The sequence below is a fragment of the Dermacentor albipictus genome, chromosome 10 (genome assembly GCF_038994185.2).
Source record: "Dermacentor albipictus isolate Rhodes 1998 colony chromosome 10, USDA_Dalb.pri_finalv2, whole genome shotgun sequence".
Taxonomy (NCBI): domain Eukaryota; kingdom Metazoa; phylum Arthropoda; class Arachnida; order Ixodida; family Ixodidae; genus Dermacentor; species Dermacentor albipictus.
In genome coordinates, this window is record NC_091830.1 from 44493127 (window position 1) to 44518754 (window position 25628).

At 44.7% G+C, this 25628-nt stretch overlaps 1 protein-coding gene across 1 annotated transcript; it reads right to left on the bottom strand.

Annotated features, from left to right (window-relative positions):
- Positions 1 to 15379: 15379 nt before the first annotated feature.
- Positions 15380 to 16360, bottom strand: LOC139050306 (juvenile hormone acid O-methyltransferase-like). The gene is made up of 3 exons (XM_070526539.1): positions 16354 to 16360; positions 15684 to 15922; positions 15380 to 15616 (listed from the first exon to the last, which is right to left on the bottom strand). The coding sequence occupies exons 1-3, from the start codon at positions 16358 to 16360 to the stop codon at positions 15380 to 15382; spliced, it is 483 nt and encodes a 160-aa protein (XP_070382640.1).
- Positions 16361 to 25628: the final 9268 nt, after the last annotated feature.

Consider the following 25628-nt stretch of genomic DNA (forward strand, 5'->3'; position numbering starts at 1 on the left):
TCTCACGCTTCGACATTATGAAACTCCTCCATTTGAGCTAAGGCTAGGCTTGAGCAGTGCTCAAGGCAAGTAATCATGAATACAATAAGGGCGTCAAGAAAGGAATATGATGCACGAACTAGGGATATTGTTTTTCATCTTTCTTTTGTACGTTTAGGGTCCTTTAGATACTGCATGTTCTTCGTCACGATAGAAACATTATTCCATATGTTCTTCAGTGTGCCGAGCGTACAACTGTCGATTAATATTCATGCGTGTCTTTTGTGCAAGTCTAAGGGAAAAATATCGGTACCTCCTTCAACGGAAAGTATCGATGATATGCGTAGCATTATATGGGGGTCAATGGGGTGCAGGATGGGCCATGTGTAATAATGATGTCTGTGCGTGTCGGGGGAGGGGTGTTATGTTGATGTACTATGCGTTGTTTATTTATGTATGCATGCTGAGGACGAGTGGAGATATGCACATATTCACATTGCCGAACATATATGCTCCGCTCCACACCAACCGCCATACAATGCTATGCATATCTTCGGCAGCTGCAGTTCAGGGAGGTTCCCCTTGATTTGTTTGCACCGGGCCGGGCACGGCACAAGTAACGCATTAATACCGCCATATGCAGTGGAAAGGGGATGGCTGCGTTTGCATGCGTCATTAATTGGAGAGCGGAGCATCCTGTCATTTTGGGTCCTCTCTAGTAAGCCACCAACTTTATTGGTGGGGCGTTTACCGGGTGTTCCGCACTGCTTGCTATCACCTATTTACTACAGGCTTAGGTATTCCTGGCTTTGGTTTGGCGCCTGCTTTCTATGTGTGGCGTATGCGGAACGACAATATCGCACTGGGTCATAGAATGATTTTCGTCGGTGCGTCTATTGTTATCACGGACAATTGGTCGTTTGTCACCGTACTCCAGATGGCAACTATCAACCGCGCACACAATACGCCTAAACTGCGCATTTTCGCCCCATATCGGTAAGCGGGTTTCGTGGCTTCCCACGGAATTTTTCGCCGCCACACCGTATAATGCTATGCTTTAAATATATTTTTTAAAATATATTTTCCGCGAAGATGGTATAACATGTAATTTTTGTGAAACAGGACCGCACAGCATACTTCCGACGAGCAGATTATCTGCGGCCCAGGGCCCATTTGCATATTTATATTGTGCTGGGGCTGCGATCGAAGAATGCCTATATGGTAAAAAAAAAAAAACAGGCACTTCTGCAGCGAAAAGCAGTGTACATGAACCATCGGCGCCATCCGTCACGTTAAGGCAATAAGGTTGTGAAAGTAGAGGATTAATCGTTGGGAGCAAATACTCAGAAAGACATATGACCACCGAACGTATTCGTCAAGTTACCATTGACAATTTATATTATTGGTGCAGCGTTCTCATTTGAACCCAAGATGCACTTTCCCAATGTATTTCGATTTAAATATCATGTATAGTTGTACCTGAGGAGAGCAGCTTGTGTTTGGTGTACTCGCCTTACTTCTACACGCGACGAGTGCTTGCTCACATTTCGGCACATTGTAGTCACACGTTGCAGCTAATAAGCTTCCCTGCGCTAGCAATTGCAAGATGAACTGAGAACAAGCTTCCTCCGTCCCGTCAGCTTCTCTGACTTCACTGACGTAGCGCTTGAGGAAACTTCCACAAGCCGCAAGGAACTTTTCCAAAAAGGGCCAGTAAATCAGAACGCTTTCGACGAAAACAGGTTTATTTGAACATAGTGTTAAATTTCTCGTTTGTTGTAGACAATAATACGATTCAACCACTTCCTTGCAGTTCTGCATGCATGTGACTTCGTGCACCGGAATGATGGTGCATATATAACTGCAAAGTTCAGTTTCAATACGAGCGATGCAATGTGCAGTATATTGTGGAAAGGTCTCAAAAGAAAATAGCAGAATCTCAAACTTTACGGAATTGCATTTCTGGTAGTAGTTGTTTGGTTTCGCCGGAACAGGATCAAACATTGGCTGTATGCGACCTTGTTGTTCTTTTGCTTCTTTTTTTAGTGTCGTGGCTTAGTATGGGAACCCATGTCTTCCCCAAGAAAAACACGTAACATTTCGGTGGCCTACTCGGTATACTGTGTAAAAACTACTTTTTCAGGTGCTTCTCCACCCCACCGCCCCTTCACGATCATGCTCTGTCCCAGTCACTCCCTCTCAAGCTGACTACCTAGTTTTTTAAGAGGAACCTACCTGAGGCGATATCGTCGGGGTCCGACATTGCGCTGGATAATGAGATCCACTTTTCAGATAAAGTTGAGTCTTTGCTCAAGGAAGAACTTGACTGAATGTCGGGGCACAGTTGGTGCACAGGGAATGTAGAATACTAAATAGCCATCCATTTTTCAACGATAATGGAAGTTAGACAACGCTGCTGCTATATAAAGCACCACGAAGGTTTCCGTTCGCAAGCAATTTTTTTTTTCGATAGCGAAGCTTGCAGCGTGCGTTGGGTCTGCATATGTTGAACGTGCAGGTTGTATGAACACTCTTTCTTTCATCTCCACAGCTCGATATTTGTGACACCTTTACAGCATTTTTTTGGAGCTTAGGATTGGTTAGCGGATATTTCTTTCTTTCTTCCTTATTTCTTTCTGCCTTAGCGTGCGCATTGTACCAGGCACATAAGCGTTTTTTGCATTCAGCCCGTTCCCCTCCTTTACCCCGCTTACCCCAGTTCCCTTGTCAGTATACAGCAGGGCAGGCCACGAGGGGCCGGATATGGTCGAGACACCATACGAATAAAAAAAAAAAGATATACCGATATTTTCACACCGTCGCTACAGTGAATGAACTTTTATTTACGGAGCAATGTGCACCTGAGAACAGGGTGTGTACATCCCTGTGCTATCGAGCAATGCTCATCCTTGGCAGTTTGCGCGTTTCCTTCGTTTTTGTGTTTTTTGTCGTATTAAGCGGGCTGTAAGCGATAGCCTCCATGCGTGTAACGTCTTTACTTGTTTGTAAGGCGTAGTTGTTCTGAAAAAAAGAAACACTAAATTGACATGGGCATCAGTCCGGCATACGAAAGAAATCCTACAATAGTGACAAGCCAATATCTGTGCCAATGAAATTTTCTTTATTTCAACGCAGTCCACTAATCAGTGGAGCTGAATGAGGTCTGGTAGGTTTGTACCCGCTCCATCAGATCATTACAGGTTATCACATATTTAAAGCCCAGTGTTAGGCTGCAGTGTACGGCCTGCAAGGCATTTAAGAAATGCAGTGTCTGAGATGTTGTAGAGGGTACGACTGATGAGATTCTGCGAGTGACTGATCGTGATAAGGAAGGCTCGGCGATCGATGGTAACTTGTCGTTCGTTGTTTTTCATTATAATTGATACTGATAATCACACGCCTACTTTGTTTATCTTTTTTTTCGGTTACATTTTTTCACCGGCTAACCACGGTTACAAAGCTATCATTCGGTGCAAGGCACACCTCCTCTTGCCCGCACTTTCTCAAACGCGATTGCAAACTTTATCGCGAATGAATCTTGTCTAATCAGACTGCTTGCGCGAGGCAAGTAGCGCTGTACGTCCCTGAGCGTATGCGAGCCCCAGCAAGTAGGCTGGTGGTCGCGTACGTAATCCAGCCGTTACGCTTGATTACGTTATGTTACGTTAGAAGAATAAAAATGGGCTGGGGTGAATTTGGCAGGCATTCTCAGATCATGAACAGCAGGTTGCCATTATCCCTCAAGAGAAAAGTATATAATAGCTGTGTCTTACCAGTACTCACCTACGGGGCAGAAACCTGGAGGCTTACGAAAAGGGTTCTACTCAAATTGAGGACGACGCAACGAGCTATGGAAAGAAGAATGATAGGTGTAACGTTAAGGGATAAGAAAAGAGCAGATTGAGTGAGGAAACAAACGCGAGTTAATGACATCTTAGTTGAAATCAAGAAATAGAAATGGGCATGGCAGGACATGTAATGAGGAGGGAAGATAACCGATGGTCATTAAGGGTTACGGACTGGTTCCCAAGGGAAGGGAAGCGTAGCAGGGGGCGGCAGCAAGTTAGGTGGGCGGATGAGATTAAGAAGTTTGCAGGCACGGCATGGCCACAATTAGTACATGACCGGGGTTGTTGGAGAAGTATGGGAGAGGCCTTTGCCCTGCAGTGGGCGTGACCAGGCTGATGATGATGATGGTGATGATGATGATTACGTTGCGCTTCAAGTGCTGGGCATGAGTTTGCCCAATGAAAAGTCAGATTCACGACTCACCGTTTCCATGCTGTCTGCTTCTCCACCGTCACTAGCACGCGAAATTTGGGAGTAGACGCTTTCTTGGGTGCCGTACACCCCCTGCAAGACATGAGCAAAGCCTTAGCCTCAAAGACAGCGTCGACACGGACCAGCGAGCTGGCTGCAGGCTGCAAGCGTAGCTCCAGGAGTGGAGATTCCTACCGGATAAGAACAGGAAGATGATTGCCAAGCCAGCAGCCGCCAATGGAAGTTCCATTATTGCCCGCAGCGATCGTGCTGCAGCAACCCAGGGAGCCACCGACCTTCCCCGGATCGTCGTTGGGAGACCCAGAAAGCTCGCTGAGGACATACGAAGGCATCGCTACTACGAAAGTGTCGCTACTCCCACCATTTATCATTGATAGGGACAGGGATACCACGATGTGTGATGCCCAGTATATGCTGCTCGGATACAATAAGTTTCCCTTCGCCCACTGAGACCAAATTGCCTTTACTTTCCCTCTTGTGGAATTGGTATGTTAAGCATCAAGGGCACTGCTTTCATGACTGCCAAAGTATAAAAATCAGGGCGCGCGTTACAAGTTCCTCTTTTATCACTGAAGTTGCTCATACCTTGTCTTACATTGTTTACAGATTGATTCGTCGGAATCTTGTGAATGCCCACAATCACATGTCATGGAACAAAACACTGACAGCTCATGCCATTTATGCCTTTTATGCGGAACCTTCTTACACGGAGATATTCGAAGTGTGAAATAATAACAAAAGCTCGCTTTCGTGCATAGCATTCGCTGCCAGCGTTTCCCGGTAAACGTTAAGTTACATAAGCTGCATTCGCCTGAAAGCTTGAGAAGCAGTCAGGGATATTTGAATGCTATCGCGTTCCACTCTTAAAAGTCGAAGCTTCATCATCCTTCGAATACTGCCTTAAACATTGACAGATGGGCTCTGTGAGCTTTAGCTCGCCTAGAGACCCATTGTGAATGCAGTTTCTGCGAAAAGAGGGCGTTGGACAAGTGAGGTGCAAGCGTGGTTGTTAGGCGTACTCATAATGAAAAAAATTTCACTCGCCGAGTCTGCAATATGTTTTCATTCTCATTTTCGTGCTCGCGATCTCGGTGTCTGCGCGGGCAACATCTGTTTCCGCTCGTGTGCTTTATCCCAAGGGGCAGCTCCGTTCGGGCCGCCATGATGTGCGAGTTAAACGTACTCGCATTTCCGGTGCCGACCTGCGAAATGCCATAAGGAACAGCTGAAGTCCTGGTTCTCTGAAACTGTAACTGGGTGATGTATTTAACGCACGGCCACAATGTGTATCTATATCTATATCTATATCTATCTATATACACATACCAATTGTGTATCTATATTATATATCTGTTGTCTATGTCGCTCCGAGCAGCTATATCTTTCCTAATTGGAAATAAATGCAAAAACATTTCGTTCCTGATAACTTTGTTTTATGAGGGTAATTTATTTTCACTGTCACCCACGCCTAATTATTGCAGCTGTTACTGACTTAATTGTCAACCCTTAATAATAACAGGTGCAGCAGTGTTGACCTCCGAGTGTTCTTTCTATAAGTGTTTTCCTAATTTTATGTAGGGTTTGGCTGATCCTTGCTGAAGTACTGGTTAAAACTGAAATATGTAGCTTGCGGAAATATGTATAGAAACGTGCTTGTACGTAAACATCATATCTTGATCATGTGTGCTAGCATTTTTGTGTATATATTGAACCGTATAACGTAAAACTATTCCAATATGTTTTTATTCCAACCTCCTAACGTCAAACTTGAGTAACCGCCGACGCAAGCATTGGGCGGTCACGTGCAGGGTTGTCTGAAAAGACCAATCAAATGCTCCCCTTTGTCCATAGGAGGCCACTTTTGTTTGATTGAAAAAGGAATAACATTGCCTGCACTGAGCGGCTTGTCTTATCTAATTGGCTCACAAGAGGCGAGGAGCGTGCTCAAATGGAGAGGGATTCGATGGGGCCGAGCCACTGCACTGCATATCGATAACCGGATGAAGAGGGTGGTGCCGCCACCTGCGATTGGTCCGCTTTTTCTTACTTAGCTTGTGGTGGCTCGTCGACAATCGCGGCAGCATGCAACGGAAGCTTAAGAATGACGCTAAAAGGGACCCTCAGAAAAGAAGGGTTGGCAGAATTGAGGTCGTAAACGTACCGAAAATTCTCAAAAACGTTACACGGCCACGTAGAAAGTTTTATTAGACGCAAAAAAACTCAAGCTCTGCGACAGCTGCGTGTAGCCAGTGCCGGAGCGATCGGTGGCAGCGATCTTTATTCCTTTCTGAACGGGGCAGCCTGCGGCTATTCAGAAGAAAATTCAGTTTGGTTCGGCATATTAATGCATCTTTAACACGTACGCGTCACTTTGATACGGTAAGTTCTTGCGGTTTCGTGACGTCACGTGACAGGGAGGTGAAGTGGGTGCAGCCCGAAAACTTTTGACCAATAGCCGAGGGCTAATGGCAAAAAAAGCCGTAATCTCAAAAAATGCCAGCAACTTACTGTCCTGGCAATTACTCGACGACTCACCTAGATGTATTTCCGGGCAGCTCATAGGCATACCGAAGGAGACGTCCGACCGCGAGAAATCTTCTGGCCAAGATTTCGTTCCATGTTTTTTGAAAACATTACTTTTTTGCTGACTTCACAGGAGTTTGGCGTATCTGGGATGCGAGTCTCTTGTAACCATATCCATAAATAAACTTCACTTCTGCGCCTACAGAGAATCCGCGGAAGTTGCAAATGGTATCAAAATACAGGTCTAACTAGAAAAAGTGATACAACTATTCATCGAGAAGGCACAGTTAATTGTACTGGCATAATTACAGCCAATTTAGCCAAACGTAACTACATTGCGCGAAACACCTGTAAAGGGTGCTTCACTGTAGATAGAGATATGGTGAGGCGAAACCGCCGTACTCCACAGCTGTGAGAAATGGAGCCAGTTTAGACTAGTCAATGCGGTTGCGAGCTTAACGTGTCTGCGATGCGATATTGCCGGTGCCCACAAGAAGCCAGAAATAGTTGCACAGTAGGTAAAACTTACAGTACGAACGTAACTGGCACCCTTTCTTGGGTCCACGTCTTTCATATAACTAATTCACTTATTCAGTTATGCGAAACAAACTATTCCAACAAATAATTTTGCAGGTGCCTGCAAGTAGATATGTGCCACTGTGCAAGCCGGCTGTTCAATGACAAAAAAATATCCTTTAAAATGTATTCGGTGCTGGGTGTTATCAACGACACTTCATACGCAATCAGGCAATCTCGTCTGAATAGGCTTTCACACACGTGCTACGAGCTCACTTTGTGGTGGCGCCACCAGATGGCATAATCATTCTAGATCTAGATTTAGATAAGCAGTCGAGGTAAGCAAGATATGTTTGGAGTATTGGTGGGGAAGAAAAAAAAAGCAGGGACCTCATTGATACGACCGGATCCGTTACAAGGATAGGTAGCGGTGAAAAGTAGATGGAGAAGTCTTGAGTAAGAAAAAAAATATTAAGGAGACGTATACAAAACATTTGGAGGACGCTTAAGCTTCGCGTTTAAGTGTGGAACGCGATAGATTTCATAGATCCCCGAGTGCATCTCACGCTTCCCGGCAAGCGCAGCTTCTTTGCGGTAGAGAAGCCGGGCGCGATGTTGTTGCAAGGAACTGAGCAAGCCGCACCGTTCGGGAAAGGGATGTGTGTTTCAGTTTACGTGGAACAAAACCATGTTTTCTGGTACACTCAAATTAAACTCTCATGCTATCATGTCTGTAGGTTGTGCTTAGCTCGTACTTTACGATTTTCTGACGTATATTACGTTGAAGAACTCAATTACTTCTGTAAGGGCTCTGCGCCACGCTGAGGGCCTGCGTGGTTGCAGTTCGAAATTATTTTACGACAAGCGACTTCCGACGCCGACATCGGGCTTTTTTGCGACCCGGGGTGGTTAACGCTTTCGTATTGAAGTGTTACTATGCCAGTCATGTACAGCATGCCGGATTAACTCACGCAGGATATGTGACGATTTGCCACCGCCCAGTTTCAAAAGGTATGCCAATAAATATTCATCGTCGTTATCGTCGAAGCGCGGGCAAGAAGTCCATCTACATTCTGCCCTTATACTCGACGCGTTTCAGCAGTGCAATGCATTGTGTCGTTACACATTGCTTAGATGTCAATCGCGTTAACTTCGACAGTTATCGTGAGGTAGGTTCTGCGGAAATGTTTTTCTTCTAGAATCTTGTGCACAGTCAGAGACGATTCGCGATATGGAGCGGGACTACTGATATCAAGGAGACTAGAATTGACTGTCGCCTTTATTTTCAATTTATCTCACTGTATGGATGAAACAGGAAGGACGTTCTATCGTTTCATGAGTGACCGCTTGAGATGCACCAGTTGGTTTTTGACGCCTTGATGATACAAGTGGGGTAGCGAGAACGATCCACGTCGAGAGAGTGCATTTTCGCTGTCTCCTGTGCGAGGTCTATCAGGAACTGCTGCTTCTCGTCATCCGACACGGCAGCCGACAACGGACTCTTCGAGGCGTATATCTCTGCGATACACAAAAATACAAAGAAAAAAATTAGATTAAAGCAGATACTGTGCACTTGAAGGAAGTTTAGCGTACGCTTCGCCTTGCTTTGAAAGAACACTCCGATGTGAAATCCACGGCTGTAGTGGTGCGGCCTTGGCCCCTGAATGAAGGAGGCGGACGACAAATAAAACCCTTGTATTGAGGACCAGGGCGGGCCATGCCTAGCTCCAAAGGTATGCACTATGTCGCAATGGCGGAGCGCCACTGTCGAGTGGAACACATCCTCTCGGCGTCTACCGTTATGGCCTTGAGCAGAAAGGTGCTCGCTACTCCTGCCAGCGTTCACGAGAAGAGAAAGCACTTCGTTGTCGTTGTCGTTGGCGTCATCGTCTTCGTTGTCGGAGGCCCGACGCGTGCCGGGTGGCTCGCTGAGCCTGTTCTCGGATAAATGTGGCCGCAGTAGCCTTCACAGGTGAACCCTCTTCGTTATAGCGGTCACTTCGTTGTAAAGGTCGCGCAGCGCGCCGCTCACACAAGAACAGCGACAGAGTTATTCCTTCTTTATATAGGTTATTCCATTTTAGAGGCGTCCGTTGTAGAGGCGCTCAACAGCAGTTGGCGTCGGCATGAACAAAGCTTGGGAAAGGCGACCCACCCCAGTGGTACCACACACGTAGAGCAGGCCAAATGCAATGTGCACCTTTGTTTTCTATGCGACGACAATTACCTGTACTAGTAGCGCACGAAGCTACAGGTGGATTGTGGGGAAGCACGCTTCAGTGTTTTGCCTGTTGTGGCCCACATTTTGCTGGAAATGTTCGCACAGAATGTCTTTTTTTTCTTTTCGAACGCCGTTATTCTCGATACAGTTTGCACTGCTCGATGACAGATAATCATTTCCTTCGCCTGTGATTATGTCGGTCTCCATGCTTGTCACTCGCGTTTTGTGGCGCCCATCCTGCACTAACCAACTAGTCCAACAACACGTTCGGACCAATTTCTTAGGATATTTTGTCTCCTTCTTAAAGTGTTAAATGCTTTTTTCCCAGGTGAAGTACGAAAAGAATGCCAAGTAGTGAAGTGATTCATACCCCGATATGTGCCACGTACGAATGATGTACCTTGTGATAATGTCGCTTGGTTTCCGCATAAAAGACGGCACTCTCACGTAGTATACGGACCTGCAGTCCTGAAATTAACGAAATAAAGAGTTTAAAGAATAGTCCATGAGTCTAAATTGATATAGGTCTTCTTTTATTCAGCGTCCCTTTAACAGTTTCCACCATGGGCCTTCTCACAGTATTTATTTAGTAGTGTCGGCTTTTCAGAGCTCACTAATTTTTTCGCGCATGCACCCTCCGTCCATAGGGCCATGCCTGAGTGCGGGGTAATTTTCAGGAAACGTTGCATATGCAAGTGAGTTGAAAGATTGCAAAGTATGACGATTGCATGCGCAGGCACCGATCACTTCCTTAAAATTCGACGGCCCCAAAACTCCCCCCTTATCTAAATTGAATATATGCACGTGGTAGTAGTGGTGCCGAATATCATCGCGACTAAGCTGAAGGGTGTACAAGAGTCTAATTGTCTGATTATTCTTTTGCCAGACCTAAGCTGATGACGTGTGCACTTCGGGGCTTAGAAGTTGTGACGAAGATCGGATCACTTTAATATTCGAGATAGACAGCCAGCTATGGACACCTAAATTTGGAGAACGCGTCGAAGAATCACGCCGCTTTCCAACGTCCTAGGGTTTGTGCCATTTTCTGGTTGGGGTAATGAGGCATGTGTGTGTGTTTTATGCGTTAGCAGTGGGAGCGTCAACGTGTATGAGCAGGAAGTCGGTCACGTGGTAGAGATAGAGATGAGAAGAAAGCTTGAAAGAGAGTACATGTACACGGTTAGCATTTTTAGGTTTTATGGAACTTTAAAAGACGCCTGCGGCAGATAGCATAATTATTTTCCTTCAGCTGGATCATTCGATGACGTGGACGTTACTAGCACGAGGAATCGAAACACTTATTCAACTAAGTAACAACAATTGACCTATAAACTTCCTTCTTACTTCATGGAAAATATTGAAATTTACGTATTGTGACCTGTGAGCTTGCAAGACGTATTCATTTGAAATGAATTTCCAGGATGAGACCACTTTCGACATATTTCTCAAAGTGTGGAACGAAATACATTGGATTTGCAGCTACTTTAGTGTTTCAATGCATAAAAAGTTTTTTTTTCTTACAAGAGTTAGTGGAACGACAGTGCATTTTTAGAGCACATGTGACGGCACATATCTCCAAACTGGCGTCGTACTGAAAATTTGTTCCAAGTGGACATGCCTTACAAGAAGATAATTGATTTGTTTTATTTACTTGAATACGTGCATTGATTTTTCGCGTACGCAATTAATGTGCCCTTCTTGGTGACTGTCACCGCCGCGTTTCAAAGGGGATGGCGATAAATGATCGTCATGATCATAATGGCGGCTCAGTAGATAACGCGGTCTATAGAACCAGTGTACATACTTGTCCATCCCTTCAAAATAGTTCGACGGAATCTTAAGACTAGTCAATATTTGACGAAGTCGTAAGGAAACATTCAACTTTATGTAAAGGTGCTTGCGGGTTTCAAAGGTATCGGGCCTTGGCATACCTCACACTCGGGCCTTGGCATACCTCACACTCGGGCCTTGGCATACCTCACACTCTGCATTCCTGGGTGCTTCTCCAGGAATGCAGAGTGTGAGGTTAAATATATCCGCTAAAGATTGTTTGACGCACCCAGGTATGCGAGAAAAGAATGGTGCTGCAGATGTGACGTAGCCGATGAATGTGCGATGGACATCGCAGAAAATTACTACACATGTGCATGCTGGCGTCAAAAGTACTTTGTGCCAGCTGGTAGCGCATGGTGCATAGGCACTTACCAGCCAAGAGTTCGACGCTGTGATTGTCGAATGCCGTGGACACTGGGAGCTCCAATATGCTCGGTGAAAGTCCAGCGTCATTCAGAAGCCTGGAAATGTATGCAATGCACTCTTCGTAGTTCATGTCTTGCGTGTTCGGTGCTAAGCGGTGGACCACCTGGATAGCGAGAGAACGTAGTCAAGAAACGTAGGCTGCAAGCATTGTTTCGAAATATTCGCCATCTTACCTCACCGTATACTCTTTTGCAGAAAAGGAGAATGGAAGGAGGGATAATTTTACGATGTGGGTGAATGATGCTGAGAAGGGCGCCTTAAAGTAGAAGGCGCCACCGATAACGGCGGAGACGGATGAGGGCAGAGTTTAGCTCAAAACACTCGGTGCTCTTCCACTCTGTGAAGAAGGATGACCAGCGAAGCTGCGCATGTGGGACCCTTAATGACAAACTGCACCTCCGACGCGGGTCGGCCCGGCATTGCACGGTCTTCGGTATCGGCCCACGCATGGGGAGTGCTTAATGCCTGCTTCACCTCCGCCGCGGGTCAGACAGGCACTGCACTATCTCCGGGATCGGCCCACGTACTGGGAGTCTTTTGCTTACGACACCAAGATTTCCTTGGACGGTAGAGGTATATAGCTTCCCTGTAAAACTGGCTAGGTGGCGCTCGTGGTAGCTGAAGGTTGTTGTAATGTTCTGAACCGCAAAGGAACGTTTGTCTTGTGTATCCTCTGAACTAGTTGCAGATTTAACATGTTGTGTGACTGTAAAATATCAAATGCTCCTGAATTCGGCGCTGACGTCGCTACGATGTTCGATGCTGCCATTACTACTGCAGGCTGCATAGTTTGCTGGGGACAAACATTTCATGGAGCGCTTGCCTCGCGTCAAAATGTGTCTGCGTTAAATTGCGTCGCTAATCAGGCATACTTGAGTGGACTTAATTGTTGTATTTATTTTTTTGTTATACCTCAACGGTCCCAATGGGACATTAAATGAGCTTATGTGCACGTAATGGGCGGGAATGATGATGATGACATTAGACAGATGAGTCGGAACACTCGATGACAGATCTAAAGCGCACTGTATCGCACATGAGTGCCGTTTGTCTCGGACGACCATTCCATTCTCGGCCAGTTCAGACGAAGGATGAATGCAGGAACGTAGTGGTGTGGTCTTGTGCTGAGATTACTGAGTTTGGATGGCCTGTTTGACGAACACGATGAGCCAGCTGGACCTGCTGGCCGTCACGGGGTGCGCAATTAAAAACGTGTGATAGAAGTATAGGCGAGAGACGCTACGATGAGAGGTAAGAGGCGCTAGGTCTAGTTTATATTTTAGTGATGCAACGCTAGTGTGATACGAGTAATCAGAAAGAATAAACCGAGCAGCACGGTTCAGAACACATTCAATGGATTTAGTGAGATTAATTTGGTAAGGGTCAAACATAGCACATGCTTATTAAAGTTTTGGTCGCACGAGCGTTTTATAGGCACCTGATTTCAGGGCTTGTTGTGCCATGAAGAGATTACGGCGAAGATGACCAAGAATTTTGTTAGCTGAATAATGTGGCTTACATGATTTGTCGAAGACAAATCTTTGGAGAGCTGAATTCCTAAGTACTTGAAGGAGTTGGCGGTAGATATAGTACAACTGTTAATCTTGTAGGCAGGGGGAATGTAGTTAGGTCTATAGTGGAATGAAATGTCTAGTCTTACTAATGTTCAGGGACATGAGCCACGTAGCACATCAGTCTTGAATATGAAAGAGATTCTCCGAAAGGAGAGAGACGTCAGTGGCGTTATTGATAGGGCGGTATAGGACACAATCATCAGCGAAAAAACGTGTAACAGAGGTTACAGAGAATAGTAGGTCATTACGTAGAATGAAAATAGGAGTGGGCCCAGAACCGTGCCCTGAAGTACACCAGACGGAATGTAGGAAAGACCAGATTTACGGCTGTTAGCATATACGAACTGTTCATCGGTTAAAAAAAACACTGGATCCAGTTAAGAACAAGTTGGTGGATCTTTAGGCGTGATAATTTTAGCAAAAGACGAGAATGTAGAACTTTGTCGAAAGCCTTTTCGAAATCTAAAAACAGGGCGTCAGTTGGAATCTGACATTCGAGGTTTAAATGTATATCATGAACAAATAAAGTTAACTGCGTTGCGCATGAGTTATCCTTCCTGAAGCGATGGTAATTAGGGTGAAAGTATTTCACTGAAGTTAGGAAGTTAGCAACATGAGAGTAGATTGAACACGTGATCATAAGATCACGTGTTCCATGATTTTCGGGCATATGCTGGTGATATAAATGGGACGGTAGTTACCTGGGAAAGACCAATCACCTTTCTTAAAGACTGGAGTGACCTTCCCTATTTTCCAGTCTCTTGGAACAGTGCCTGTGTCAAGTAATTGCTAAAAAATGATACAGAGGATCAAACTACAGACATACTTCGCATTTTTAACATTTTCGCAGTACTACCGTCTGTCCCGCAGGATGATGAGCACTTCAGGCCATCAATAATCTTAACGATGCATTCTGGCCTAAAATCAGCGTCTTCCATTGGTGAAAACTCGAAAAATGGCAAATCTGGAAGTTCATTGGCAGATTATTTTTTAAACATTCAACAAAATGCATTATTCGATGCATCAGAAACATGAGAGTCAGAAATGGTTCAGCTAGAATTATCACATAGAGAAAAATAGCTACTATTCTCAGGTTTTATTGCTTTCCGAAAACCCCGCTGGTAAGAGTGCAACATGTTTGGAACAGTAGTAGAGAAGAAATCACCCTTTGTGTGTGATTTTAATGAGTTGCATTGTTCAGTGGCTTCGTTATATTTTTCCCAGGCAGAAGTAGAACCTGAACATTTGGCTGCACGAAATAATAGTTTTTCTTATTGTTTAAGCGCTTTAAAGCAGTCTTGTAATAGGGGGAACGCGCTCTTTTATTTACCGTGATAGTCAGAATGTAAAGATTTACAAACGCAGAATCCCTGTTTTGAAAAGCACCCAGTTACTCTCGGTTGACTGCTGCTGAGACGTAAGGGCAATTTCCTTATAAAACACAGAAAGCTCATGATTAATACTTGAATAGTCGGCGTTATCATAAAGTGTTCGTACTTTCATATTTTACTTTAGAGTACATTGCAAGGAAACGTTGCATGGATGAAATGTTTGATCGCTAAGACCTGTGACGTACGTAAGTGGAGGCATCTTAACGGGGTGTGGAACTCTAAAGGAAAGAGAACTCGAAAGGAAAAATAATGAGTCGAGGTATATTGATGGAGAGGAAGCCTCTAATCGTTTTCTATGGGCCAATGTTTCGTTTTGTTGTGCAAAATATTGATGCCGAAAGTCCCACTCGTGGTCCCCAATTTCAACTGCTCAAGCCAAAACAGGCGACTTGAGTAAATCGCCAAAACCCAGCCTTCTATGGTGGTCTCTGTGGATTGTCCAGTGCTCACGTCTCATGAGAGGTGTCACAGTCCGCAACCGCTGGCGCCACTCCAACTTCTCATTTTTGCCATTTTCTTGCTTACGAAAACTCTGTTCTCGCTACGAATGACGATTTCATTGCTGGACAAGCCTAATCCTTCAAACTACCTCGACTTAATATTTTCCTACAGTGTCCCTTTTAAAACACCAAAGCTCAATTGACGCTCACGTGAGAATACTTGCTCCAACGCTGCATTTTAACGAGGTTCCGGTTGACATCCACAGACCGCACAGATGAGGGGAAAATAAAGAGGCACTCTCCGCGAGGCTTCAGGAGCCTGGCCACGTTCTTCAGCGCCTTCGCTTGGTCTCGCACCCAGGTGACAGTGTGAAACGAGTACACCCTGTCGAAGAGACCGTGCTCGTCGATGAACTCGGCCACGTCCCTGTCCTTCACGATGTCCAACTTCCCTGAAGTCAAGCCTGTCGTGATGATAGTGACGAGCGGCGTGCTCCACCATATCGGCCGACACGTCGACGGCGACCATGCGGCGGCACGGTAGGCACCGTGGAAGCAGCTCGTCTCGCGTCAGGTCTCCGATCCCGCAGCCAACGTCCAGGAACTGCTGCGTCTCGTCCGGTTCCCGTCGGAACACTCTCTGGCAAAAGTCCAGCATCCACCTCGTTTGCTGCCTCGGGAGCCGCTTGGCTCCTTCGAATTGATGCGGCTTGAAGGCGACGATGTTACGGGAGACACCTTTTGAGATGAGAAGAAAGAAGCAGAGGCGAGGTTCATAACAAGGGGTCCTTGCGCCTGGGTCGGTGATTAGCTTTTGTGCACACACACACACACACACACACACACACACACACACACACACACACACACACACACACACACACACACACATATATATATATATATATATATATATATATATATATATATATATATATATATATGTATGTATGTGTGTGTGTGTGTGTGTGTGTGTGTGTATATGTATATATATATACATGGACCAAGGAAGACAAGTCATAAAAATCTTCTAAATTCAGAAGCGCCTATTTATTTTTCACCGCTATCACGTAACTTCAGCTGTATTTATTTAGCTCTCTGTTCACCTTCCCTTTCCATTGATTTTAACTGGGAAGTGTTGGACAACCCATACAGTAGTGACCACTTACCTGCCATAATAAAAGTGGCATCAACTTTACCCAACATCACTTGCAGGCCCCATTGTTAGAAAATCCATCTGGCCGACCGGACATTTTTCAGAGAAAGAGCCAAACTTGAAGAACATCTTTCAGCCCATCTACGTGTCGATGAAATTAATGAAAGATTTACTAATTGCATAATAACGGTAGCTCAAAGAGCTATATCCCAATCCACTGGAGAACATCGAAGGAAACTAAACCCATGGTGGACAGATGAATGTACTTTAGCAAAACAAGAACATAATAAGGCCTGGGAAAATCTTCCTAGATACCAAACTTATAACAACCTCTTAACTTCAAACAGCAAAAAAATCCATGCACGATGCATTCGCAGACAAGCCGAAAAATACTGTTGGCAAGAATATGTCTCCTCAATTAAAAGTTCAATCGCCTCCAAACTGATGTGAGAACAAGTAATGAAACTTAAAGGGGATTACTCATCGACACTATTCCATTACTCTCAAGTCCTGGTAATCAAACAACACTCGAAGAACAAGCAAACGCTTTGCGGGAACACCTCTACAGTGTCAAGTACAGCCAACTATACGGCCACATATTTAACATGCAAAAACTGTGCTGAAAAACAAAGACTATAAAAGCAGTTGCATCGAATCAGCCGTACGATGCTCCCCTCACACTTCCAGAATTTAAAAAAAATTATGTACTCTCTGCTGCAAAGAAAACTGCAGTTGGCATTGATCGCGTCGACTATACCATGCTTGTCCGCTGGTCAGAAACCTCAATAAAAGCATTACCAAAATTTTTAACAAGGTCTGAGAAAGTGGTGAAATGCCGTAATTATAGCTGGTATAAAATCTGGAAAACCCCCAACATTATCCAGCAGCTACCACCCCATCGCTCTCACCAGTTGTTTTGCAAAATCGTTCGAATCTGTTGTGAATACCAGACCAACCTTTACCATCGAAACAAAACATCCCTAAACATACATCAATGTGGTTATAAAAAGCTTGCTCTACAATTGTTCAGCTGTTCCGATTAGAACATGAAATACGAAATGCTTTTCTACCCAAACAACACTGCCTAGTTATCTTTTTCGACTTGGAGAGACGCCAAATGGAGATTGGGCATCTTGAGGGCCTTCGCAGACTTGGGGATTCGGGGCAAAATGCTCGAGTGTCTTTCTAATGTTGTGTCTGATCGAACATTTCAGGCGCGTCTTGGCAGGGTGCGGTCACGTGTATTCAAGCAAGAAAATTATGAGCCTCAGGGCTGCGTTTTAAGTTCAGCACTGTTTGTGGTTAAGTTGAACTCACTCTGTTAGCAAGGTCACACCATCCACCCTTATGCATTCTATTTACGTTGATGATCTCCTAATTGCTTTCCGCGCCTCTAACATAACAACATGTGAATGGCAGATCGAAATAACTCTAACCAAATTGACAAAATAGGCTAAGAAGAACCGCTTCCATTTTCTTAGGAAAGAACTGTTGCCATGATGTCTTCTCAGAAGAGGGGTTTACAACTGGACCCCATCCATAGACTTAATGAAATGATAGTGCCAGTTAAACAAGAACAGATGTTTTTAGGGGTCATATTTGATAAACTACTAAATTTTCTTAAACACATTAATAACCTGAAGGTCAAAACAAATAGGACACTCAATGTCCTAAAAGAGTTGCCCCAAAAACGCTGGTGTTCTGACCGTAAATACCTCCTACATATTTATCGTTCTCTGGTACGTAGCAAAGTAGACTATGGATGCAAAGCATATGGTTCAGCCAGACAATAATGCCTTAAGCGGTTAGATCCCGTTCATAATAAACGGGATCTAACCACTTGGCAACCGGTGCCCATAGGACCTCGCCCATTCCCAGTTTTTAACAAAAGAGTAACTAGCCGTTTATAGTTCTCATACGAGCACAACTCATGGTGACATGCGTTATAAGAGTTCGCTCATCACCAGACCATATTTGCCATAGCATCATTGTGCACTGCGACAAACGAATACACTGCACAAACAAGCCAAATACTATAAGACTACTCACACTTACATTTGAAGAGAAATGCCGTGACTACAATATCCTTGCTGAAGCCCTTTCTGTCATGTAGAGACAAACTAGAATAGGTCTTTGGAACAATTTCACGAAATTTCCAGATTTTTCATTGACACATCTCAAAAATCAAGATACGGCTTGTGGACCCATACTACACGAATTTGGCACAGTCCAAGACATCTACGACACTTGCACAGAATTTTACGCTGATGGCTGGAAGATGCCCACTTATATGGAAAGCAGCGTAATTGGAGGTACACGGGAACACACAGTCACACTACCACAGTTTGTATGTTTTCACTGCTGAGTGTTATGCCTTATGGATGTACCATAACAAGCCAACAAACACTGACACCAGTGACAACATAGGGGAAATTGTTCGCACTTTATAAATGAACTATATAAACGATAAATTAATAGAAATGAAAGTGGATGAAATAATAACTTTCCGCGGGTGAGTAACGATCCCACTATGCGAAGGTTGAAGACATGCTACCATCAGGAACGCTTCATCAAAGTAATCCTTTGCAGACTTTGGATTGGACACACGCGTGTCATACATAAGTACTTATTGAGAGAGGAGGGACAACCAACACGTGACAAATTCCATGAACCGTTAACAGTATTACGCATTATATTCCCTTGTCCACAACTCGAAACGCATAGACAAAAGCCCTTGCACGTAGTGTACAAGTCACAAACGCCATTTCACCCGATGCTGATGGTAGGCGATGATGCACTGACACCTCTGACTGGTGTGATCGGCTCTTTAGACAAAACATATTTTTTAAGTAAGCTTTAATTAGTGCAAGGCATGCTTCATTTACTAACGAAATTGTGTTACCCTGAGTCTGGTGCGGCATAGCCGTAGATGCTTTGGTGCCCTTAAACCCAATTTAGCTAACTCCATTTCATGGAGGTTCTCATTAATTTGTTTAAACGATGCCCTGTGCGGCACAACAAACGCATTAATACCCTCATATGCAGTGGAGAGGTGATGGCTGCGCTTGCATGTGTAGTTAATACAAGATCAGACCGTCCTGTCGTTTTGGGTCCTCAATAGTCAGCTTCCATCCTCACTGGTAGTGTGTTTACCGGGTCATCGCACACTGCTTGCTATCACCCATTCAGAATAGGCTTAGGTATTTCTGGCTTAGGTTTAGTACCGGCTTCGCAAGTATAGCGTATGCGGAAGGGAGATATCGGACAAGATCGTGGATTGTTTTTTGCCGGCGCGTCTATTATCCTGAACAATGGGTCGTTTGTGACCGTACTCCGGATGGCAGCTATGAAACACACACACGATGGGCCTAAACTATGCGTGCTCGCCCCATATTGAGAAATGGTTTTTCTGGCTTCACACGAAGTTTTCGAACGTAACACCCGCATAATGCTATGGACTAAAAACTATTTTTTATGTACGTGCTATGTTACGTAGTTTTCTGAAACAGGGCAGCACAGGATACACCCCATGAGCAGATTATCTGCGGTCCAGGGCCTATTTGGATCTTTATCTTGTGCTCGTGCTGCAATCGAAGAATGGTGATATGAAAAAAAAGGAAATTTTTCAGGGAAAAAACAATATACATGAGCCATCGGCGCCGTCCATTACATTAAAGGAAAAAGGTAGGGCAAGCATAGGATTGCTAGTTGGGGGCAAATACTAACGAAGACATATGACCACCCAAGTTATTCGTCGAGTTACCAATGACAAGGCTACATTATTGGTGCAGCGTTCTCATTTGAACACAATATGCACTTTCCCAATACACTTCGATTGGACTATAATGCATGATCGTGCCTTCGAGCAGCTGCTTTTGTTTGGTGTGTTCGCCTTACCTTTCCACTCGACGAGTATTTGCTCACATTTTGGCACATATTAGTCAAGCGTTGCAGCAAATAAGCTTCACTGGGTTAGCAATTGCAAGATGAACCGAGAACAAGCCTTCTTCGTCCCGTCGACTTCTCTGACTTCATTGAGGCAGCGTCTACTAAGCGTTCATTAAGGAAACGTCCACAAGCCGCAAGAAACTTTTCCGAAAAGGATCGGTAAAGGTGAGCGTTTTCCACGAAGAAAGATATAGTTGAACATAGTGTTAAATTTCTCGTTTGCTCTCGACAATAGTACAATTCAACGACTTCCTTACAGTTCGGCATCCATGTGACTTCGTGCCGCCGAATAAATGTGCATGTATAATAAGCTGCAAGTTAAATTTGAAAACAAGCGGTGCAATGCGCAATATATTGTGCAAGGGTCTAAAAAGTATATAGCGGAATCTCAAACTTTACCAAATAGTATTTCTGGTCGTAGTTTGGTTTCTCCGGAAGATGATTAAGTCTCGGCTGTATGCGGCTTCTCTGTTCTTTTTCTTTTTTTATGTTTCATGGCTAAGTATGGCAGCCCGTGCCATCACCACGAAAAATACGTAACAATTTAGGTGACCCACTGGGTATACTGGGTAAAAACTCGGGGCCCTTCCACTCTGTGAAGAAGAATGACCAATGAAGCTGTGTATGTGGGCCCCTTAATGGCGAACTGTACTTCCACCATGGGTCGGGCCGGCATTGCACAACCTTCGGGAACGGCCCACATATGAGGAGGTTTTTGCTTACCGTGCCAATGACACGAACATTTCCTAGGAAAGTAGAAGCATGCAGCTTAGCTTTAGAACGACTTCTTGAGGTGCTTCTCCACCCCTCCGCCCCTTCACAATGATACTGTGGCGCAGTCACTCCATCTGAAGCTCACCACCTAGTTTTTAAGGAGAACCTACCTGGTGCAATATCATCGAGGTCTGACATTGGGCTTGATAATGCGATCCGCTCTTCAGATGGCTCTGTGATGTGATTGGCTGCGATAAGTTTGAGTCTTTGTGCAAGGTAGAACCCGACTAAATGTAGAAGGCACGGTCGGGGCACAGGAAATGTAGAACGCTAAATACCCATGCACTTTTCGAGACTAACGGAAGTTAGACAACGCTGCTGCTATACCAAGCACCACGAAGGTTTTTCTTTCGCAAGCTGCTGATTTAGAGAGCGAAGCTTCCAGCGTGCATTGGGTCGGCATATGTTGAACTTGTAGGTTGTATCAATAATTTTTTTTCAACTGTGAGGCTCGATATTTATGAAGCATTTACAGCATTTTTTAAATTTTTTCGAGTTTGGGTTGGGGTGAGGACATTTATTTCTTCTTTCTTTCTGCCTTAGCGTGCGCATTGTACAAGGCACATAAGAGGTTTTTTGCGTTCAGCCTCTTCCCCTCCTTTACCCCGCTTACTCCAATTCCCTTGCCATAATACAGCCGCGCAGGTAGCGAGTGTCGGCCAATGGTCGAGACACTATATGACGAAAAAAATGGAACGATAATTTTCACACCGTCGCCACACTGAATCGAGTTTATGTTCACGGAGCAATGCGCATTTGTGATCAGGCTGCACACATCCCTGTTCTGTCGAGTTCATCTTTGGCAGTTCGCTCGTTTCATTTGTTTTTGTGTGTTTCTTTCGCGTGTTAGGTGGAATGTGCGCAGTAGCCTCCATACGTGTACCGCATTTACTTGTTCGTAAGGCGTACTTATACTGCGAAAAAGAAATCTACAATAAGATGACATGGGCACGGGGCTGGTGTACGAAACAAATCCTACAATAGTGACAATCTAATATCTGTGCCAATAAAAGTTTCTTTTATTCAACCCAGTCCATTCATCAGTGTAGCTGAATGAGTTCCGGTAGGTTTGTACCCACTCCCTCAGGTCCTTACAGGGTTTCACATAGTGTAAACCCCAATTATATGCTGCAATGCATGGCCTGCAAGGCATTTAAAAAATGCACTGTCTGAAATATTTTAGAGGGTACCAATGATGAGATTCTGCCAGTGACTGATTGTGATAAGGAAGACTCGTCAATTGATGGTGACTTGTCTGTCGTAATTTTTCATTATCACTCATACTGATAATCATCGGCGTAGTTTGTTTATATTTTTCCGGTTACGGTTTTTCCCCGGCTAACCACTGTTACAAAGGTCTCGTTTGGTGAAAGACGCGCGTCCACTTGTGCGCACTGTCTTGAACGCGGCTGCCAATTTTATCGCGAATGAATCTTGTCTAATCGACCTGCGTGCACGAGGCAAGTAGCGGTGTACATCCCTCAGCGTATGAGATCACCAGCGATCACGCTGGTGGTCGCGTACGTAATCCAGCCATTACTCTTGATTACGTTGCACTTCGAGTAGTGCGCATGAGTTTGCCCAATGAAACTTCAGATTCGCGATTCACAGTTTTCGTGCTTCCTGGTGCTCGACCATCGTTAACCCATCAAATTTTGGGGAGACGCTTTCTTGAGTACCGCACATCCCCTGAAACGCAAGAGCAAAGCCTTAGTCGCGAAGACAACGTCGGCACGGACTAGCGAGCTCGCAGCAGGCTGCAAATGTTGCTTCCGGAGTGGGGATTGCCACCGGTTAATACCAGGAGGATGATTGCCAAGCCAGCAGCAGCCACAATTGAAAGTTCCAATATTGCCTGCAGCGATCGTGCTGCAGCTACCCAGAGAGCCATGCTACCCAGGGATCGTGCTGCAGCTACCCAAGGAGCCGTGCTCCCTGGGATCATGGCTCCTTGCTTCAGGCTCCTTGCTTCAACTTGCTTGAGCATCGCTCCTTGCTTCAGGCTCCTTGCTTCTGCTTGCTTCAGCATGGCTCCTTGCTTCAGGCTCCTTACTTCAACTTGCTTGAGCATGGCTCCTTGCTTCAGGCTCCTTGCTTCAGCTTGCTTCAGCATCGCTCCTTGCTTCAGCTTCTGCCAAGCTGGCTGAAAACATACAAAAGCATCGCTACTACGAAAGTGTCGCTAGTGCAAACATTTATAATTAATAGAAACAAGGATACCACGATGTGTGATGCCCAGTTTATGTAGCTCACGTACAATAAATTTCCTTCCTCCAACTGAGTCCAAGTTACCTTTACTTTCCCTCTAAACTTGTGGGAGTTGCCTGGTAAGAATCAAGGGCACGGCGTTTATGACTAGTAAAGGTATAAAAATGAGCGTGCGTGTTAAAAGTTATTCTTCTACCACCAAAGTGGCTCGTACCTTATCTTTCATTGTTTCAAAGTTATTCCTCGAAAATTCGTAAATAACTACCCACAAACAAATATTATGAAACAAAACACCAAGCGCACGTGCCTCTTATGTTGAATCTTCTTAGACTGAAATATTAAAAGTGCTAAAAAATAACAAAAGCTCGCCTTCGTGCATAGTGTTCGTCACCAGCGTTTCCCTTAAACATGACAGTTACATAAGCTCCAGTTGCCGGAAAGCTTGAGAAGCCGTCAGGGTTCTTTGAATGCTATCGCGTTCCACTCTCAACAGGCGAAGCTTCAGCATTCTTCAAATTTGCCCTTAAACATTGACAGATGGGCTCTGTGAGCTTTATCTCGTCTAGAGACCCGTCGTGAATCCATTTTCTGCGAAAGGAAGGCGTTGGACAAGGAAGGTGCAAGCGTGGTTGTTAGGCGTACTCATAATAAAAAAAAAAATCAGTCACCGAGTCCGTAATATGTTTTCAATGTCATTTTAGTGCTTGCGAACTTGCTGTCTTCGCGGTGAACATCTGTTTCCGTTTGTGCGCTTTGCCCCAAGGGGCAGCTTCATTCGGGCCGCCATGATGTGCGAGTGGAACTTTCCTGGATTTCCGGTGCCGACCTGCGAAGTACCATCAGGAACAGCTGTAGTCCTGGTTCTTCGAAACTGTTATTCGGCAATGCATTTCACACACGGCCACAATAAAGCAATTGTGCATCTCTTTTATATGTGTTGTCTATAGGGTTCCAAGCAGCTGTATCTTTCCTAATTGTAAAAAAAATCACAAACATTTCGCTCCTGATAATATTGTTTTATGAGGGTAATTTATTTTCACTGTTACCCACGCCTAATTCTTGCGGCTCTTATTGATTTAGTTGTTTCATGTTTTCATATGCCAGTGAAGTTGCTATGTGTTGGCTCTGGGCGCAAGTAAGATATATGTTTAAACTGTACAATAAATAATAAATAGAAAATTCCACTATACATTTGGGTCTGATAGTTCAAGGACATAAATAGAGCGTCTCTATCTTTTGCCTTGTCAATTCACTAATAGGGAAAAAAAAGTAAAGTTTAGCTATTGCTGTTCCGAACCCTTTTAGTGCGACTGGAAGAGGGCTCGCAAGCGTGAACGCTCATTCTTTTCCCGAAAGCAACTAGCTTGCTATGCTAGCGGTGTAGGGCTCTACAGTACTTCTACCTTCAGAATAGTATAATTAGTCGATTCCAAACCATCCATGGTTGTAAGGTGGCAAGAACGATTATCACTGTCAGAATTCAAAAATTCTGTTTCCTCGATTTTAACGCACACCCCGATTTTGTACATTCAGAATTTATAACCGCAATCCCTGTGACTGCTCACATACTAGCTCTAGATGGTAACGAAGAGAAAAGGGGATGACGATTTTTCCTAGGTTAAGGAGGAAAACTTTTCCTAGCTACATAGACCGGGCAGGCATCCCTCATTGTGGCATTCTCATCGCTGTGAGTGAATAAATCGTAATCAATCTCAATATCACTGGAAACGATAAATTGCAATCAATTCAGGAGTTAGCCTTTTACTATTAATAGCTAAAGTGATAGCAGCCTCCTGCGCCACACAAGGCGTCTTGACCCTTACAGAAGCTGCGTTAATAAATATTTCCCTCTATGTCCACCACTGTTAGAGAGAAGGCGCCTCTATATACTTGGACTCACGCTCCGCCATTCGCTCTATCTAGTCCGGATTTGAAAGCGGAAACAAGAAGCAAGATCCTTCGGGATCAGAAATGCACTATCGGAAGTGAAGAGGAGGGATACCACCTCATTTATTGGTTCCCTGCCGCCTTGACGGACATCACTGGACTGAATGGGATTAACCCGATTAGTTCGGGATTAACCCATAGGTTTGCGCGTGACCTCCGGAACCGCGCCGCCGAACCAGGGGCCTCAAAATTCCCATACATCTAGGAAACGACCCGCTCCATAGATACCATGATATTACCACTAGTTATAATCTTAGACGTAGAACCTTCTTCCTGCCTCACCTCTAGCTTGACAGGGCCCACGCCTCTACGCTTAGATTGCTACAGACTAGATCTTACCCTACCCCTCGCCTAATGCACTTAATCGACCAGGAAAACTCACAGGAATGACGCCATTGTGGATACGAATGT

Excerpts from the sequence above, each read along its gene's own strand:
- LOC139050306 (XM_070526539.1), bottom strand. Across the intron at positions 15,617-15,683 it reads TCGACGTGTCGGCCGATATG|GACAGGGACGTGGCCGAGTT; the intron begins GTGGAGCACGCC and ends GACATCGTGAAG.